The 20441-nt window shown below is 45.1% G+C and overlaps 1 protein-coding gene across 4 annotated transcripts in view; it reads right to left on the reverse strand.

Moving 5' to 3' along the window:
- Positions 1–20441, reverse strand: part of SH3KBP1 (SH3 domain containing kinase binding protein 1) — a 328527-nt gene that overhangs the window by 140566 nt on the left and 167520 nt on the right. For 3 of the 4 annotated variants that reach the window (XM_042974822.1, XM_042974824.1, XM_042974823.1), the window contains 2 exons: positions 18345–18448; positions 3569–3698 (listed from right to left, as the gene is read on the reverse strand). In XM_042974822.1, coding sequence (XP_042830756.1) covers positions 3569–3698; positions 18345–18448 — 234 coding nt within the window. Of the gene's footprint in view, positions 1–2949; positions 3010–3568; positions 3699–18344; positions 18449–20441 lie in introns of all 4 variants that reach the window. The other variant, XM_042974825.1, reaches the window with a different exon arrangement.

Consider the following 20441-nt stretch of genomic DNA (forward strand, 5'->3'; position numbering starts at 1 on the left):
GATTAGATTACCCTGAACAAAGACCTAAAGTTCAGAGATTGTCATAAGCAACCACCATATATAAAAACACATCAGGGTAAAAGAAAAGCAAGTTCAAGCAATTTGCACCTGTCATTCAAAGATGAAAATGCCGCCTTCGAGTGACAAAGGATTCAGCAAGAGCTTACTGAACCCCTGCCATGTGTCAAGCTGTCCGGGCACACTTCCGCATAAATACAATGCAAGGTCTCTTCTATCACATTCATCACCGGTTGACAAAACTCAACTTAATAACTATGCTCAAATACTTTCTGGAAATAGAAATATGAAGAGTACAAATACCAAATAATTATGTACACATATAGGTGTGTGTGTGCAAGATAGAGATATACAAGGACACAATATACACAAAGTTTTATTCATATGCACCGGGACATAGATTTTGTCTGTCTTAAAAAAACCTCACCATGATGTCTGGTAGCATTTAAATTAAGAGGATTTTTAGGATGCCACCAGCCTCTCTAAAAATTACCAAAATGGCACAAACATTAGGAATATTAAGTGGGCTGTCCTAACACAGACCTTGATTAAATACAGCTTAGCTCATACCAGAGTAAAACCCTAGATGTCTCTTGTGCATTAGCTATACCTTTGTCTTTCTCAGTTTTATGATAAAAGTAAATAGGCATTTACTATAGTCACACAAGATATTATCTCCGGGGAAAACTGGGTGATGGGTATGTGAGATCTCTCTGTACAGTTCTGGGTTTGTTTTTTTTTTTTTCCGCAACTTCCTGTGATTCTGTAATTATTTTAAAATCTAAAAAGTTAAAATAAAGCACATTGAAACTACTGATGCCATTCTCTGGCAGTAGAGAACAAGTAGGATCATTCTAAAGCTAAAGGTTCCACTTAAACAAATCCTCCCAGTATACATAACTTCTGTGTGTGATCTGATCTACATTTTATACATTTTACCATCTGATACACATTTTATCATCAGAGTATAAACAGCTACTGAAAAACCTATGAGAACACTGAGAGATGCTCTTTCTCTTTCAGGGGATTGCTTCAAGGCAGCAAGCCACAGGGACGTTATCATCACATCTGCTTTTCTATGAAGTCCTTTGTGACCACCATTGTCCCCACATCCCGATGGGACTGGTCTCTCCACCTTTGTATACCATTTTCCTCAGCCACACATGGAGCACATGGGGCACCTCCCTGAACTGGTTTCTGCACCCAGTTTCTATAATGTGAGCTGACTGAAGGCAGGGACCCCATCTGATTTGTCTCTGCATATCTTCAGTGTCTTGTGCAGTGTCTTAGTAATAACAGGGGCTCAGTAAAGGTTGGATGTATGAGGAATAGAAGAAAATGAGGAAGAAAGGAAAAAAGGAAGGGAGGAAGGAAGGGAGGAAGGAAGGAAGAAAGGAAGGAACGAAGGAAGGAAGAAAGGAGAAAAGATGGATAGATATGGGTGGACAGATGGAGAGATGGAGAGATGGGCCCTCTTGTCCTAACTGTACATACTGGAAGATTGCCAAAGCTCTGTAGTTCTTTCAGAAGCATCCATCCTTGTTAGGAGACCATGCCTCTTCAGGGACCTCACAACCCCCTCAACAAGGGACAGAATCTGAGGTAACTAAATGTGGCTGCCGAAATTTGGGGCTCTCCTAGTCCTGAAATGGAGGGCTTTCAACTGAATGAGTGTTGGGGAGAAAAGTCTCTCCAAGAGAAACAGCCCCTGCCAAGTATGTGAAGGAAGGCTAGGTGACCAGTAGAGACCATTCCACTGAGTCTCCTAACCTCCTACCCCAGAAATTCCAGCACCATGTGTTTTGGGCTGAGGGAGTCAGGCAGGATCAAAAGTCCATATTGTTAAATCAGAGCAGGAGGAGACAGTTTATTTCAGTAATTCCAAAAATACAAAAGGCATTACTTCTCTGACCCTTCAGCTCTGAAAGCATAGCTAACAATGGCAGGATACCGAGAGGTCAAGGGTCTCCCAAACAGGTTGTCCGATACCTCTCCAGATCTCTTTTTCTGCCTCAGCCAAGGAGTCCCAAAGTAATTTAAACATGCAGAGACAGAGCTTCAGTGAGCAGGGTACCAAATGGTATGCAGCAGCCTCAATATATAAACTGGTTACATCCCGGGCTTTATCAGGATTAACAATGAAAGTGACCGTTTACGGACCGCCTTATATGGGCGAGGTGTTTATGTACATAATTGCCATTAGAACTCATAACACACTCCCCCATGGAAATAATGCTATAATGATCCGATTTGGTCCTCCCTCTTAGCCCATTTAATTTACAACATCCTTGAGGTACAGTATTGTTATTGTAGGACCCAATTACCACGTACAACTGGGAAGCAGAGAATCACCTGACCCCAAGCCAGAGAAGGCAGCAGGAGCTGCAAGATGCTTCACTTGCTCCAAAATCACCTCCCATCTTTCCTACCACAGACCCTAGGATGGAACGGAGTTCAGGGGTGGGGTGGGGTCCCTGGCTCTGGCAGTGGAAGGAAAGGGTATAGCTGAAGCCTATGAGCCAACCAGCCAGATCTGATGTTTCTATGAATGACAGGCCATAGGAGCCCACGCTACTGAGAGACCAAGGGAAGAAGGTCACTCGAGCACTTCTCCAGAAGTGGCTTTACCTCCAAATCGGGAACCTGTCTGTCGTGCTACTGGTTAAATAAAAGAGACACAACTAACTTGGGAGCACCACTCAAGTCAGATTTTTCCCAAATGGAAAAGAAAGACGTTTTAGTATTATTTTGACAGCACTGGGCTTAAAAGGGGAGTCTGCCACCCCAGGGAGTGGCGCACCACTATGACACAGTCGAGCCGCTTACGACATTCACACCATGACCTTGGCTCAAGACGGCACATGAGATACACAGACGCCCACGTAGGAAGCTGGGTTAGCGACTGGGAGAACAAAGCTTCCCGGTCCTGACCTTTTGCTCCATGAGCTGGAAAGGGCAGCAGAGAAGCTGGAGGGAGGAGAGCTTCAGGCCCTGGAGAAAGAAAGACCTGGAGTTCGTTCTCACCATCGCAGAAAGACACGCATGCTCACCCAAGGTGGGGCTGGACTCTCCGCTGTCTTGTCATACTTGTAAGAAACCTGGCATGCAGTCGTCCCGAGCACAGCCCTTCTCACCACCAGCGGGTTTTGTGTGTGTGGGTGTGCCATTTTTCTCCAAGTTCCTCAAGGGACGGTGAGAAATACAGTCTCGTTTGGTTCATTTAAAAAATAACTATCAACTTGCAAGGAGTGACACTTTAGAAGTATATGGAAGCACAGTAATGGGAGCCAGAGGGGAATAGGACCACGGCATGAAGGCTGACGGTCACTCATCCAGAGATGCACAGTGTGCATCTGCACACTCACAAAGGTGTGCAGTTCACACCTTTACAATGATAACCTACTAAACCACAGGGGTTAAGGCAGCATAACCAAGAGTGTACTCGTGAGCTTCTGTCACTGTCACTCGGCACAAGCTACAGAACAGAGGGGTGGCTGGAGCAGCACCTGTGGGTGCCCGCACTCCCTTCCTGCATCGGGGGCTTCCTTACTTGACTTGGAGAGCTGCTCATCCTGGGAAATGCCCAGGTCATCCGATTCCCCCGACAGCTCCTTGATGAAGTTGGAAGGAAACATTCCAGTCTTTCCATTGAGAACGCCTTCCCACCATCCTTCTTCTACCTGCACAGATGCAAACACAAGAACAGAGATGCAGGACTCAGGTTAGACACTGTGGTTCCCAGTCTTCTCTCCCACCTGTATGGTGCACAATGCAGAGCCCACACAGGGAGAGCAGAAGGACCCAGAGTTTACACGTTAACAGGGAATGAGATCACCAGCCTCATGGAGTCTTGAGATTCAGACTCGGGGTGGGGGGGCTGAGCCTGGGGCCCATAAACACAAGTGGAAAATAACTAACACTTCGTTTTCGCTAACCTCAAACTAAAATTTGGCATTTCCTTTGCTTACAAAATGTAGGTAACACAGTAAGAGTAGACGGACCTGTGACTGGTCACCAAACAACTCATGGACATATTCATATCGCATCACAGATGGTGTGGGTGTCTCAAGATATCATTTGCACCCATCAGTACTATGAAGTGGTGATAGTTACCAACCTGCTGGGGACCTTGTTATTTAATGTGTTCATAGGGAATTATATATTAATTAAAATGAGAAGTTAAACTTAGATTATCATATCAAAATTTGTTTCAAAAATAGCTTGATAGCTACTGCAATGGTTCCCTTTATAATCGTAGGCTTCATTTTATGCATTTCAAACCATTATTTAACAGCTGACCATGGCTTCCCCAGACTACCCAAATTAACTAGATGGCCTAACGAAAGCAATTGACAAGCCCTGAGCTACAAACTCAATTGGAAGGGAGAACTCCCTGCAGGTTTCTGAAGGGTTGTAGATAACCCTGAGAAGAACCGCAACTGGGTGAAGAGAGGCAGGGAGGGCGGCCAGACTGCAGTCCTCTGGCTGGGAGAGTGAGGCCGGATCTGGGGGAGCAGTGACAGTGCAGAAGGCAGGTATGGATTGGAAGGCCCTCTGAGGTATGAGCTGGTCTTGAGACACCAGTTCGCTGGGACGATCAAGAGGAAGGTAAAAAGTCATTCCAAGATTTCATGATGGAGCCACTAAGAGAACAGCAAGATGGCTTCTTGGAGGAAAGTGACAGAACATTCTGAGAAGAAGCAAACATTAAGTTACTTGTGTGGGCGATATAACAGAAAGAGACCCTGAACCTTTGGAATTTTTTTTTACCACATGCATATATCACCAATTCAAACTGACAAATACAATTTAACAGCTAAAACAATTAAAACAAAAAAGATAAGGGATATTAGAGTCAAAAGTCCAGTTCAAATCCTACTGAAGCTTAGCAGTTGTCCGACCTCATTCAAATTTCCTACCAAACCGAACCCTGGGTTCCTATCTATACAATGGGGATAATGAATACACTCATTCAGTGTTGAAGACAAATGTATTACGACTCTACACTAAGGGCTAGGAACACAGAACTGTACAGGGCATCGCTGTTTTTTCCCTCAAGCAGTTGACAATGTACGAAGGGAGAGAGGGCACGTGATCGAAAGAGGGGAGAGGACTGGTGTGACAAAAAGCTAGTAATGGGCAGTGAATAGATGGGAAAATGCCATGACTCAGCACAAACCAGACTTGTTACACAAAGTCGAGCTCACCGAGATTTGGGATGCTACAGGAAGCCTTTGAGAAAAAAAAAATCAAAATTAAGGTTGGCCTTGAAGAGGATGAATGATAGATGTAAGTAGGAGAAGGGGGTGCGTGAGACACTCCAGAAAGGGGGGAGCTGACAGGACCTGTGCAGTGGAGACAACGAGAATGCCGTTTGGAGCATTTGTTAGGGAACTCATGAAATACAGACTTGCACAGTGGCGATTATATCTGCGTGATCACAGAAATCTTCGGGAAAGCATCCAGACATCCATGTACAACTGTCCCAGTGACTATTCAATACCAAATCGTGGCATTTAACAGCATTTCAGTTGAAACCATTCCATGTTACTATGCCAACTCAACTGATATGTGTTATTCTTTCAAGGAGCTTTTTATAGGATTAGGATGGTTGGGAAAATTCGCCATGAGCCTGAATATAAATAGTCACCGGATTTATAGCGGGGGTCCTTTGTACTTGTCCTGAATAAGGAACCATAAAACGACCTTCTTTCTCCCAGAATCACAGGGCAGGAGGAAAAACCGAGGGCACAGACCACAAAGGAGCAGTCCCTAGCGTAATCCCCGACAGACGGCGCAGGGCAGCCGGGCCAACTCCATTCAATTCGGTTTGACAGTATCTAAAACAGTTCCATTCCCAGTAAAAGGCGGCTCCAGCCTGAGATCCCTGAAGGAAGTACTCCTGATGTGTGGGATTGGTCAGCTGCCTGCTGGGAAAACAGGGGTGTCTTCACCTCACCACACCCCCAGATGCCTGTATCCATGTCACGGCACAGTCTGAGAGGAGTGGCCAAGAGGGAAAGAGCAGAGGTCTATCATTAGCCACGCAGGCAGGGAGCGGAGGGGCGATGAAACCACCGCTCGCTGCCTGGGGGGTACGCTCCCCATCACTGGCGCCGTGGCAGTGGGGGCGGGGAGGGTTGCCCGGCCCCTGGACCGGTGAGAGTCGTTCAGTGCTATTTCTTCCCGTACCCTGCTGCTTTAGTTGCAAGATCCAGGCTAGAGACGGGGTGGGGGGTGGGGGGTAAAAATGATCCTCGCCCTCCGACTATTCCTCTTCAGCAGTATTCTAGAGTTCAACCTCCCGTATTGAGATGAGGACACTGAAGCCCAGAGTGATTACATTCATTCCGTCAGTCAAAGAGTAGAGCACAGTACCTCACACTTTGAATGAATAAACGAACAAAACGCCGGGAAATCATTCGAGGAAACCCGCTATGGGGGTCTATGAAGCCCTGGTTCGCCGACCGAAGGACCTGCGCTACTGTGAGGAGCAAAAGGGACAAAAACTGTGGGACGTGTCTTTTGAACATGGGACATGACTGTGTTAGCCACTGTTCTTAATTAAGTGCCGCCGGGCCCAAGTGTGTGTGCCCCTCTCTATCCGACCAATATTTCATAAGCTCCCAGCCCGCGCTGCCCTAGGACCTTGGGGCAGATTCAGTGGTGAACAAAACAAAGACACTGTGCTGGAGAAGCAACAAAGAAGGGAACATACAGACCCTGTGCACCCCCCACTTAGAACCCAAGCTTGCTTATGTTTGTTTGTCTATTTAAAAGAAAGAAATGTAGAAATGTGTCCCTTGGCAATAAAGTGTGGATTGTGGATGTTACCGACGGCTTATAATTTCTGCCCCAAGGAGAGTGACGAAGGGGAGCCGATACCCACCTTCTCCGACACTAACACACACATCAACGGCCTTCTGCAGGCCTTGGCTCTAGGCTGAGAACAACGCCCACCCCGTGTCCCTGTGACCGACCCAGCCAGCTCCGGAGCCCACGGCTATGTCCCGAGAGCCAACCCCATCTTCGGCCCGGAGCTGGGAACAGGGTGGCTGGCTCCTGGCAGTGTTTGAGAAAGAAACTTCAATGGTTTGTGCTGGGGGCCCTGCAATCCCCACATCTTCACAATCGCCAGCCTCTAAGTGGGTTCACTGCCTAAGGAGGCCACTTCGAGCTTTTAGCCCTGTTGGAAGCTGGGGAAGTGGCGGAGTGACTTTCAGCACTTCCAGCCAATTTTATACACATTATCTACATGCATAAGGCACCAAAGAGGATGCCTGCGAATACAAAGATGACCATGCGGTCTGGGGTACACAGCTATTCGGAAGAGTTTCCGCTTACCAGGGTTCAAGTTTGACCTGTCAACCGTACTGAGAAAGGGACCGGCTTTAAAGTCTACCTCAGATGGGGGGTGGGAGGGAGGGCAGGGTGGGTGATGGGCATTGAGGAGGGCACCTTTTGGGATGAGCACTGGGTGTTGTATGGAAACCAATTTGACAGTAAATTTCATATATTAAAAAATAAAAAAAATAAAAAAATAAATAAAAATAAAGTCTACCTCAGGGTGCCGCTTAGGGGCTGCTATGGCTTTTTACGTGCATGTAACCCTTCGTAGCCCACAGCTGGGTGAGAAGAAGGCTGGAGGGGTAAGGGTGTGGGAGTCACAGGGGAGGGAGAGGCACACAGGCAAATGAGGTCAGCTCCATCGTTCCAAGAGCCGTTTTACCGTTCTTTCCAGGAAGGAAAATGGAAGAGTCAAGCTTTAAGGAAGGGCCCACACCTTAACATGACTAAAAACTTCCTCAAAATTTGTTCTGACTTCATAGGTTATATGACTCTATTTCTTCTAGGCTTTCCAATTTGTGGGTGAATAATGGCTCATAATAGTCTCTATCTATCCCTTGTATTGCTGTGTTATCAGTTCTAACCTCTCCTCTTTCATTTCTGATTTTATTTATTTGAGTCCTCTTTTTTCCTGGGGGAGTCTAGCTAATGATGTCTATTTTGTTTATCTTTTCAGAAGATCAACTCTTAGTGTCACTGATCTTTCCCATTATCTTTTTAGACTCCATTTCATTTATTTACGCTCTGATCTTTGTGTTCGCCTTCCTTCTACCAACCTTTCACTTCATTTGTTCTCTTCCTAGTTCTTTGAAGGTATTATGCCAAGTGAAATAAGTCAAAGACTAATACTATATGATCTCATATGTGGAATCTAAAAAAAAACAAACCCACAAACTCATGGATACAGAGAACAGACTGGTGGCTGGCACAGGCAGGGGGTGGGGATACATGAAATAGGTGAAGGTGGGCAAAGTGTACAAAATTTTAGTTATAAGACAAATAAATCCCAGGCATATAATGTGGAGCACGGTGCCTATAGTTAACAGTAGCATATTACATATTTGAAAGCTGATAAGAGAATAGATCTTAAACATTCTCATCACGGGAAAAAAAATTGTAACTACCTGTGGTGATGGATGTTAACTAAATCCATTGCTGTAATCACGTCGAAATATACACTACACATGTATCAAATCATTACCTTGCATGACTAAAACTAATACAATGCTCTACATTAATTATATCTCAACATTTATTCAGAAATAATTAAGTGAGAATTTCCACACTGGCCCTTTCTCCTATCTTTGAGAGGTAAGGAAAAGTATTTTGAAGATGTTTAAAACACTAGAAAAATATTTGGAGAGTTTTTAAGTTTTTTTTTAAATTGAGGTATAATTCGTATGATGCACACATCGTAACAGTACCAGTAAATTGGTCTGCGCAAGTGCATACACCTGTGTCACCCTCACCTCTATCAACATACGGAAAATTTCCATCCCTCCAGAAGATTCCCTTGTGCCCGTTCCTGGTCAATCCACCTCCACAAGCAACCACTCATCTGATTTCTATCACCTGATTGATTTTACCTTCTCTAGAACTTCATGTGAATGTTCTAACACACAGTTTTGCCTTTTGAACATTGCTGAAAAAACACGAAGTGTTTCTAGAAAATACCTTTTTCTATGAGTGGAATTAGTGAAAAAATATTTTTAAAGGAACCACTCCCTGAAGGCATACCTACATTATTTTCCTTTTTAGTTACTTTAAATAACCATCCCTGTTGATTGGGAGACATAGAAAGCTGGTTATGCCAAATATAAACAACTGTTATCTATGTCCTAAATGCCTGGGCCCGTCCCCACCCCCCCCACCCCCCACACTCCTGTGTAGTGCATTGTCAAATTATCTCTTTCTGGCAAGGCCACAACGTTCCATATACATAGGAAGGTGATTTTTTATCCCCTCGTTCTTCTGAGAAGAAGCCGATTACACATGAAAGGGCCCCTTCAAAAGAGAAATCTGCAGAGTAATTCAAAGGGAAAGGATTTAAGAAGACGGACAACTTCTATTTAAGACTTCGGCAAACTCTGCCCAATGAGACAGAGCAACATCCATGATGTTCCTCACAGTGGAAAGGGCTTTTGCGGACATCCTTCAGCAAAACTTGACAGTCCTATCCTTCAAAACAGCTACGGGCTCGACTACAGGCCTTCAAATTCCTAAATGACTCTATGCTAAGACCTTACTATCACTCTAGCTTGAAAATATGGGCAAAGAGTAAATTAAGCCAGTAAGATAACCTTTCTGATGAATCAAGATCTTGAAGTCTGGTGTCCTGTCACTATTCCCAGGTGAGAAAATTGTCTGTGGGAATGTGTCAATTTTAGAAAATCTATATGTAATAAACCTTTATTTATTTTTAATGTTTATTTATTTTTGAGAGAGAGAGAGAGCATGAGCAGAGGAGGGGCAGAGAGAGAGACACACAGAATCCGAGGCAGGCTCCAGGCTCTGAGCTGTCAGCCCAGAGCTGGATGCGGGGCCCGAACTCCCGAACTGCGAGATCATGACCTGAGCCGAAGTCGGACGCTTAAACAACTGAGCCATCCAGGCACCCCTGTAAGAAACCTTTAAATGGGGGTACCCCTTTAAAATTTCAGTGTGGGAGGCACCGTCACTTTTATGTCATCCGCATTTGACCACAGCGGCCAGCTTCTGCTTCCTATACTCCACACGTGCGCTGGGAGGTTCACAGGTCATTCTGGACTCCAGAGCAAGGCTCTACTAATATCCCATCCTCCGTATTCCAGACTAGCCCGGCACCTTACACAATACACCCTGTGCTTGCTGAATTAATCCAAATACTTCTCACCTTCCACGTGCCCCGTTGTTGAAATTCCTCCTGTTCTAGGAAGCATCTTCTCCACCCTCAGTGAGTGGAGAAGTTGTTAAATCTTTCTCATCTGTCAATGCCATCCTTTACCACTGTAGTACCATCTTGGGTCATTAGTTAGCTTCTTAGCTGTATGTGTCTTACCCTCCCTGACTATACTGAGCATGTGTCGAGGCAGAGATTCTGTTCAATAAATCTTTGAATCCCTGTCTGTCACAGAGTATAAGCACTCAAATATGTGATAAATCCCATAGCTGTGTAAACCTCTTATAAATACATTTAAACTTGCAAACATGTTGCTTTTATACAGCTGTAGCCTGTTTTGTATGCTGATGATTCTAATATAATCACATTTTGTTCTAATCATGGCTTCCCTCACCTTAATATGCTCTATCATCTCTGCACATTTCATAATCAGTCATGTCCACCCAAAGTTACCGGGAGAAATGACCAAAGAGCAGCCTAAGCTCTTTGGGTCCTTGAATTTTAATCAACAAATTTTTATATTAATGTTATCTTTTTTTTTTTGAAAACATAACAAACCCTTCTAAAGCAAGGGGTGCGTTAATGGGTAAGAATTTAGGTATGCTTTGATCACCTATTAATTAATCCACTTTTAAATGAACTTGCTTTCGAGGCACCTGGGTGGCTCAGTTGGTTAAGTGTCCCACTTCGGCTCAGGTCATGATCTCACGGTTCATGGGTTCGAGACCCGTGTCAGGCTCTGTGCTGACAACTCAGAGCCTGGCACGTGCTTCGGATTCTGTGTCTTCCTCTCTCTCTGCCCCTCCACTGCTCATGCTCTGGCTCTCTTGGTCTCTACAAAATGAATAAAAATGTAAAAAAAAATAATAATAATTAAATGAAATTTCTTTTCTCATGGGCAAGTATAAAACAAAAGGCATCTTTCTTCATATGCAAGTCTTCAAAGTTCTTACACCAAAAATGAAATGAGGATTACCTGCTATTTTGGGTCCCTGGACCCAGTTCCAGTTGTGTGTGTGTGAGGGGGGGGGGGAGTGAGGTTTCCCCACACCAACAAGTGATTCTCCAGACATGAGCCCAGGGTTCTACCATTTAACTCAATTCTGACCCTATCTACCCAGAGACAGCTTCATACCCCACAGGTGAAGAGCTCAGTCCTACAAGACCGCGCTCTTCCCTGCCCCCAACGTCAGACGCCAGCTTCAAGTCCAGCTTGTCACCTGTACTTCTTTTTTTAAATTTTTTTTTCAACGTTTTTTTTTTATTTATTTTTGGGACAGAGAGAGACAGAGCATGAACGGGGGAGGGGCAGAGAGAGAGGGAGACACAGAATCGGAAACAGGCTCCAGGCTCCGAGCCATCAGCCCAGAGCCCGACGCGGGGCTCGAACTCACGGACCGCGAGATCGTGACCTGGCTGAAGTCGGACGCTTAACCGACTGCGCCACCCAGGCGCCCCATGTCACCTGTACTTCTGACCCACTGACTATAAATCAGAAGTTCCCATGACGCCCACCTCAGGGTCAATTAATTTCCTAGAGCGGATCCCAGAACTCAGGGAAACATTCTACTTAGCAGATCACAGGCTCAATGTAAAAGGATCTAACTCAGGAACAGGTGGATGGAAGAGCTGCACAGGGCAAGGCACGGGGGAAAGCGCGTGGAGCTTTCGTATCCTCTCCAGACACCGCTCTCCACGCACCTCTCCTGTTCACCAGCCCAGAAGCTCTCTGAATCTGTCCTTTGCGGGTTTTTTGGAGGCTTCATTACACACGCATGGTTGATTAATTCACCGGCCACATGCAAGGGATTCAACCTCCAGCTCCTCTCCCCTCCCCAAGGTCAGTGGGTGGGACTGAGAGTTGCAACCTTCTCATCACACACATTGGCTCCACTGGCAGCCAGCCCCAGTCCTTAGGACTTTCAAAAGTTACTTCATTAACATAACAAAAGACACCTTTATCACTCTTTTAGGAAATGTCAAGAGTGTTAGGGGCTCTGTGACAGAAATGAAAGGCCAGATATACATATTTCTTCTTATAATTCACACTATCATAAATGCCCATCCATACCCACAAAGGTTGTCTGATTTACAAAGTTCTGAAGAATTTGAACAGCCTGTTTAACGCTAGCTGAGAGAAGCAACCTCAGCTGTGGGTGCAAGAAGATGCCTAAGTTTGGGGCACCTGGGTCACTCAGTCCGTTGAGCTCCTGACTCTTAATTTCAGCTCAGGTCATGATCCCAGGGTTGTGGGATCAAGCGTCGGGCTGGGGCTGAGCATGGAACCTGCTTGAGAGGCTAGCGCGCGCGCTCTCTCTCTCTCTCTCTCTCTCTCTCTCTCTCAAATTAAAAAAAATGCCTAAGTTTCTTGCAAGTCCAAGTTAGCATCTTTGCAAACGATAAGGCCAGGTTGGGGATTTTTAATCTGAAATTGAAGCCATTGGTCTCCAGGGAGCTTAACTAGGGACCAGTGAAAAAAACCTCAAAAACAAACCACAAGGAACAAACCAAACCAAGTATCGCTGAGAGAGAGACTGGTTGAGACCAAGTTCATCCAACCCAAGAGGAAAAGTGGCTCCTTTCCCAGGCTCTAGATGACATAGACAGGAAAACAAAGAGGCTTCAATGCACTTAAAAAAAAAAAAAAAAAAAAAAAAAAAAAAAAAAAAAGGCCAACAAGCCAGGTTTGAAACCCCAGAGACCTCAAATGCCATTTCTCCTGAAGAGCTTGTCTATATGCCATCTCTGGTCTTAGAATTTCACCTGTATTTATTAGTCCCCTCCACTCTGGACAAAAATGACGCAAGTGTGCATTTACAGTGATTTCCTCAAAAATATCTATACCCAAGAACTCAGTCTGCTCTTTTCCCTTTCGAACTGGAAGCCCAGGTCCTTTTAGGTTCGCAGAGATGGATCTAATGACGAGAGCAGAACCAAAGTCTAGCCAGGAGGCAGAGGCATGTTAAGTGCCCTCTGGAGCAAGGTGACTCCGCCAGGTGCACTCAGCCCGGACAACCCTGCTTTCCCCACTCCGTCCGGGCTGAGCATTCCGGGCTGGCAGTCAACTCCTGCCAGAGGAGGGTCAGGCTGTGTCTACCCACCTGCCTAAGCCCGTTGTGCTGATTGCTAGCCCACCAGTCACACTGCTCAAAAATACCTAAGTGTGAAGAGAAAGTGAGTGGTGACAGGGATAAAGGCAAACAATCTGAAAATTAAAAAAAAACAAACTGCCAAATCAGGTGTGGACAAGATAATTAGAAGAGAGTGGGGGCAGTGGGCTGTAGAATGTTAGTAGGAGTGTTGTCAATCTATTTAAAAATAAAAGAAGGAAATCATGAGGATGCACTATGGATGCAGACAGGCTAGAACTCAAACCAGCAAACCCATATTTAAGGAAAACACCTTGGCCCTATGAGCCAGGTGACAAATGGAAATGAATGCACATTTTTTTTTATTTTAAGGTAAAATTATATAAGATATATATTACTTACCTTAATCAAATTAATTGTGTTAATAAGATATATATCTAATTTAATTTATATCTATAAAATATCATGTTTTAAGATTCTCTACTTGATTCAACCTTTTTCAAAAAACCAGTCCAGGGATGCCTGGGTGGCTCAGTCGGTTGAGCCTGACTTCAGCTCAGGTCATGATCTCACAGTTTGTGGGTTCAAGCCCTGCATCAGGCTCACTGCTGTCAGCACGGAGCCTGCTTTGGATCCTCTGTCCCTTTTTCTCTCTGCCCCTCACCTGCTTGCTCTCTCTCTCTCTCTCTCTCCCAAAAATAAATAAAACATTTAAAAAAAACCCCAGCAGTCCCTACCTCCAAAAACAAGATCTGAGTTGTCTTGGTTTTTTTTTTTTTTTCCTTTGGGGTAAGAGGGTGTGTGTGCATTTCTTTTTTTTTGTGTGTGTGTGTGTGTATAGCTTTGCAATACTGTAGAATCAATCAATCAATAAGAATATAACATATTTATATGCACATACACGACATCATCTGTTCTATTTTTACTGATGAAGGGATTGATTCTATAGTATTGCAAAGCTAATACTAGGGCCCTACCTCAATCTGTTCCTGTCAGTGAAGAGCTTTTATTTATTTGGGATGTTTATCTTTAGTTTTCAGTAGAATGAGAGAGTAACTACCCACTGACATTTATACATCCATTATAAAAAGGCATAGTTTATATTATACAGTGACAAGGGCCAAAAATCTGCGATATTACAAGTAAAATGGAATAATGGGGAATTTAATTTTTGACCATATAATTTTTTAAATATGGTCTAGGGGTGCATGGGTGGTTCAGTCAGTTGAGTGTCTGACTCTTGATTTTGGCTCAGGTCATGATCCCAGGGTTGTGGGATCAAGCCCCATGTCAGACTCCATGCTGACTGTGGAGCCTGCTTGGGGTTCTCTCTCTCTCTCACTCACTCTCTCTCACTCACTCTCTCGCTCGCTCTCCCTCTGTCCCTCCTCCTCCAGCTCATGCCCTCTCTCTCTCTCTCTCTAAAAAAAAGTAATAAACTAATTTTAAAAAAGTAAAAAATAGGGGTACCTAGGTGGCTCAGTGGGCTGTGCCTCTGACTTCAGCTCAGATCATGATCTCACGGTTCATGGGTTTGAGCCCCACATCGGGGTCTGTGCTGCCAGCTCGGAGCCCGGAGCCTGCTTAGGATTCTGTGTCTCCCTCTCTCTCTGCCCCTCCCCACTCACGCTCTGTCTTTCTCTGTCTCTCAAAAATAAACATTAAAAATTTGTTTAATAAAAAATAAAATATGGTTTAAAAGGCCAACCTTTACATTTTGTTTTACATAACTATCATAGGCTACATATTTTTCCTTTTTCCGATTTGCAGCAAGCCCTTCATGAAGCCGAGCAATGAAAGGGCAGTGAGTGAACAGGAGACTAGCACCGAAGGTGCGAAGGGCACCCTGTGTCATCTAGGTGAGAAGAGGAACACCTGCAATCTCTCCTCTCCTTCAGCGATCCGCACCTGCCTTCCCTACAGCCAACAGGCAGGTGAGGGTGGGCACGACTTCCCAGAAAGCTGTTAATGATTCTCCTTATCTTGATTTGTATTTCTTAAAACATTATTGCAACACTAAAGAACAAACCATCTTCTGTGACACAAGCATTTTTTTAACAGTCTTTAAAAAAAATTTTTTAACATTTATTCATTTTTGAGAGACAGAGAGAGACAGAGCACGAGCAGGGGAGGGGCAGAGAGAGAGAGAGACACACACAGAATCTGAAGCAGGCTCCAGGCTCTGAGCTGTCAGTACAGAGCCCGACTCGGGGCTCGAACTCACTCACTGCGAGATCATGACCTGAACTGAAGTCAGACGCTCAACCCACTGAGCCACCCAGCACCCCCACAAGCATTTTCAATTATTGTTCCCTTTCAGTCTTTGATCACATGCATGGAGATGTATTTTACACAGCTGTGTCCTAGTGTATGCAAGTTTGTGTCCTGATCTATTCATTTATTTTGTAAAAGAATCTTTTCATACTTCCATTTACTTATTCAGCAAGCATTTATTAAAGTACGTATCAGGTTTCAGGCACTATTCCAGGTACCATGTATAGAAAGATCGATCAAAACCAGATCCCTGCTGTTGAAAAGCTCTCAGGTTAGCAGAATTTAACAGAAAATCACAACACAGTATTGTAATAAATAAAGATTTAAAGGCCTCTTGGGTTTACCATCTCAATCAATGTCTTCACAATCTTCTAGCTGGATAATATCACTTAATTCACATAACTATTCCCTCTCTTGATTATTTTTCATTATCACAAGCAATTATGCGTTTCACATATTTTTTTTTTCTGTTAACCATTTTCTTTGGATAAATTCCCGGGAGTGAGATTACTGGCTCAAAGGTTGTTAATTCAGATTTTAACAGCTCTTGCCATACCTTGCTAAATAGCTTCATATTAGGATCAGAAATATGCACAAAGTCACCACTTCTCAGTATTAGCCACAGTCTTACCGCTAAGTATTTTCTCGAGATTCTCAAAAGCAGGAACCCATTATTGTCTTAATTTGCATTTATTTCATTAATAGCAGTGTGGAACAGTTTCTCATGGTAAAGAGTTTTCTTTCCCCTTGTGGGCTTTGGGTCTATGACACAATTATCTACCACTTATCATTGTTACAGTACCTTCTTAATATATTTTCGTATATGATATATATAATAACTTTTTATGATCATTTCTTGCAAAATGTTTTGTCTGTTCTTTTTTTTTTTTTTAGCTAAACTCGCTGCAAATTATACCAAAATTTTAATTCTTTTTTTTTTAATTAGTCACACTGTTCGTTATTTCTCTTGGAATTTCTTCCATGGGTTTGGTCTTAAGAAATGTGTCCCTTGGGGAGCCCGGGTGGCTCAGTCAGTCAAGCATCTGACTTTGGCTCAGGTCATGATTTCAAAATGGGTGAGTCTGAGCCCCACGCCAGGCTCTCTGCTGTCAGCCCAGAGCCTGCTTCCAATCCTCAGTCTCCCTGTCTCTCTGCTCCTCCCCTGCTCTCCCTCTCTCTCTCAAAAATAAACATTAAAAAAAAAAGGAAAAAGGAATGTGTCCCTTTCACCATTGGCATAAACCTTCTCCTCTGTGGCCCCTTCCTGTTTTGCTCATTCATCTTTCAACAAACGGCTCCCATGTGCCCGACTTGGCAACAGGGATACAAAATGGTGAACGAATGACACATGAATACAAATTCTCCAGAAAGTGGGAGATAGGCACACGTGCTTACTTTGTGTCCTCCAGGTGCCATACTGGGAGTCCCGGTAACTGATTCTCTAGAGACAGGTATCTTTGTTTGATGCCCTATTTACTATTTATGATTCTGTTAGTGCGGGTGTAAACTGGCAGAAAAGCAAAAGTGATGAGAATGATTCTGTTCAGATAGCAATGAAAATAAATCTTGACTGCCAGAGATACAAGTGCCTTATCCCCTAGAAAAGATAACCTCAAAGGGTATAGTTTACTGCCCCGTGGGGACACGATGTAGTTTTGCATCCAACTTAGCAACCTTAATCAAGTATTTTCTCTTTCAAGTCATTATAAATACTTTCCTCTTCCACAATTCTCTCTGAGCCAACCATACCATCTTGCAGATCCCCTCATTAATGAGTTACATAAAGCTTTGACGCATGCTTATTTTATGTTTGTATGAACAGGGAATGTGGTGGCTAGCATCAGCCCTGCTACTTGGACCCATGCCACAGTTCACTTAATCTCCTCCTTGACTTCTAGCTTCCTTTTTTTTTTTTTTTTTTTTTTTTTTGTAAATCATGGGGTTCTGTAAGGTCGAATGGTACTCAGGAAACCAAGGCTCTCAGAGAAGTGCATTTCTATATACAGGTACATGTGTTGAATCAGAATGAATGATGACACTGTAAGTCTGAAATCCACGAACACCCAGGACGGAGGGGTTGGGTCTAAGACGCCTGTGCCAGTGTGTGGCAGGGCACTTCGCCAGCAGGGCTGGCTCTGAGCAGCCAGGACCAAGGAGGAATAAGGGAACGTGGTGCAGGGGAAAGAACTAGGGTCTCCAGCCACGTGGACCTGGCTTTAACACTCGGCCCTGACTCCTCTAGGGTCTTTCGAGTCTCTTTTCTCATCTACAAAATGAGGTGCTTGTGATGGGCCACCAATGGGCCAACGTGCAAAGAACCTTGTCACATCTGTCTTATACTAGGTCTTCGATAAATGTCGCTTTTCTTTCCCTGTGAATCCACAGTGTGCCCCACCACGAAGACTGAATTCACCCTCTAGAGATGGCTCAGGGTCACTCTGGATGGCAGGAGTCTCCTAGCCATTGAAGCGGGGGAGAAAAGCCAGGCAGCGGGCTGGGACCTCAGAAGTACTCAGCCTGTGTGACAAAGACAGTAATTTCCAACGGCCCACACCTGCTCCTAATGGGCTTGGTGGAGTTCCTCTCTGGGAACCCATTTCCTCTGAGAAGAGACTCGACTAGATAACGTCGAAGGTCTCCTTAAGCTCTAACATCCGCCACAGCAAGGCCAACTGGGGGTGGGTTCTGACAGCCCACCTGAGGCCACCCACCCCCCTCCCCCTGCGTGGCACACTCACCTCTCCTACTACCTCTATGATGTCGCCCACTTTCAGCTCGAGCTCGTCATCGTTCTGGGGCAGGTAGCTGAATGCCACCTGGCAGCGGCGCCTCCGTCGCTCGCCTGAACGGGAAAAGCAAGATATTTAGATACAGCTCTTGTCTCGAAATTAGATTTTAAAGAGAGGCTTCCTAGGCATGCAGGCAATTAAGCTGACTTGTCTCAAATATGCTCTCTGGGACATGGCTAGAGGCCCGCCCGGCAGCCCTGGTCTCAGAGAGAGGCAGTAGAAAGCAGAGCAATGCTTCTTGGTCTTTTAAAAGCTGCTGGGTCGAAAGGCATGGAGATGAGAAACCGATCCACTGGTGCAGAAGGCAAAGACCCCAGCCCCGAAGCGCTGGCGCACAGTGTTGCCTTAAACGCGTTTCTGTGGGTGGGGCTTTGTATCTGCTGCCGTTGATTTTTAATGAAAGCTGATGTGACGTGGTAGAGTAAAAAGAATGGTCTGCTTCTAATGCTAGCAAGGCAGAGGAAATTTTTCCCAGTGTGCAAAGGAAAAGATAAAGCATCCTGGCCTTTTTCTTACTAATCATCACCCTTTGAATGTGGTGGAACTCAGGCCTGATAAGCAAAGGCTGATTAGATTTCAGCCTGCTCTTGGTGCCATTTCAAATGCCCCAGAGGGGTTCAACAAATCCACTTCTGTCCTCTTCCCTCTGTCCCAGGGGACCCATTAGCAGGAGGCCTGGCTGCTTACACAGAGCCAACCCAGGCAAATCAAGATAAAAGCCAGGACCACACTTCACTTGACCGGAGGACACTCAAGGGTACAGCATCTCACTCACGCAGAGCGGCCCAACTGGGAGGCCCTGGCTCAGAGCTGGTTCAAGTACAAATGCAAGTGTCCACACCACAGACATGCACTGCGGGCAGAAAGAACATGCATGTGGTATGTGTGATGGGGGTGGGGTGGGGAGACAGACAGACAGACAGACAGCAGTGGAGGCCCAAGCTGGGGAGAGGTGGACCGAAGAGAAGGACTGGGACCAGCACTGCTCAGAAGTTTGTTGCTCAAGGCTGACCATCTCACAGTGCTCCCTCCTGCCACCGCATGGCCTAGAAAACCAAAGGGATCACCGACTTCAAGCCAACACATTTAGAAACGCTGACATTATTTTTGGATACTGCCTACAGTGACTCTTTTCCTTTTCTAGTCTTTTCCCTAAGAAAGCAAATCCCTGCAGGAGTGATCACAGGCCACATTAAGGCCCCCGTGCAGCATGACATCACACAAAGGGGAAGGTCTGGGCTACATCTCATGCGCTCACAGATCAATATTTTTCAAAAGCCAGTGGCCTAGTTCTCTCTGTTCTATTTTTCTCTGCCCGAACCTCCCTAAGGAAGAACAGAGTCGAACAGAAGGAAGGGGGAAGGAGTTCGGAATCGATACCTTGTCTAATCACGTCTCTGGCGACTGCACAAATACACTCCACCCCTTGGCGCAGAACCCCTAGCCCCCTGGTCGTGACGAGGACAAACGCAGAGCTCTCAGGCCAACTGCCAGGCGCTGGCTGCACTGTTGGCAGGTGGCACAGGGCCACCCATGGAGGGCCTGGCTCTCCCGTGGAGCATGGCTTCTCCCTGTGGGGAGTCAGGAAGAGTGGGTCTGCAGGGCAAAGAACTCTACCGCAATTTCATGGCGTCCAAAGTGACGGAAGGCAACTCCAGCGCTCTCTGTTGTGAAGGGTACAGATCCCTCATCCTATCTGAGGAGGTCTAGACAACGAGGCGGTCTTGGCACCCATCTCCTACTCCCTGGGGCTCTCTTGCCCCCACATACACCTCTGAAGATGAAGTTCTACTATAAATCTTTAAGACCTTTATTCGCTTGATGTTATATCAAAAGCAAACTCTGCAGATACAAATCTGAACACAGAACAAGTAAACATGACAAATGTCTACACCCCAACATTTATAAGCACAGAAGTCACCAGCCCTCACCAAAGTGACTTGAAAATAACATCTGAAGACCCAGTGTTAGCTGAAATGGTAAACACAGTTATATGCAGGTTCATATATTCACAAAACCCTCTGTAAAAAGTAGCATCTAGCCCAG

The sequence above is a fragment of the Panthera tigris genome, chromosome X (assembly GCF_018350195.1).
Source record: "Panthera tigris isolate Pti1 chromosome X, P.tigris_Pti1_mat1.1, whole genome shotgun sequence".
NCBI classification, from domain to species: domain Eukaryota; kingdom Metazoa; phylum Chordata; class Mammalia; order Carnivora; family Felidae; genus Panthera; species Panthera tigris.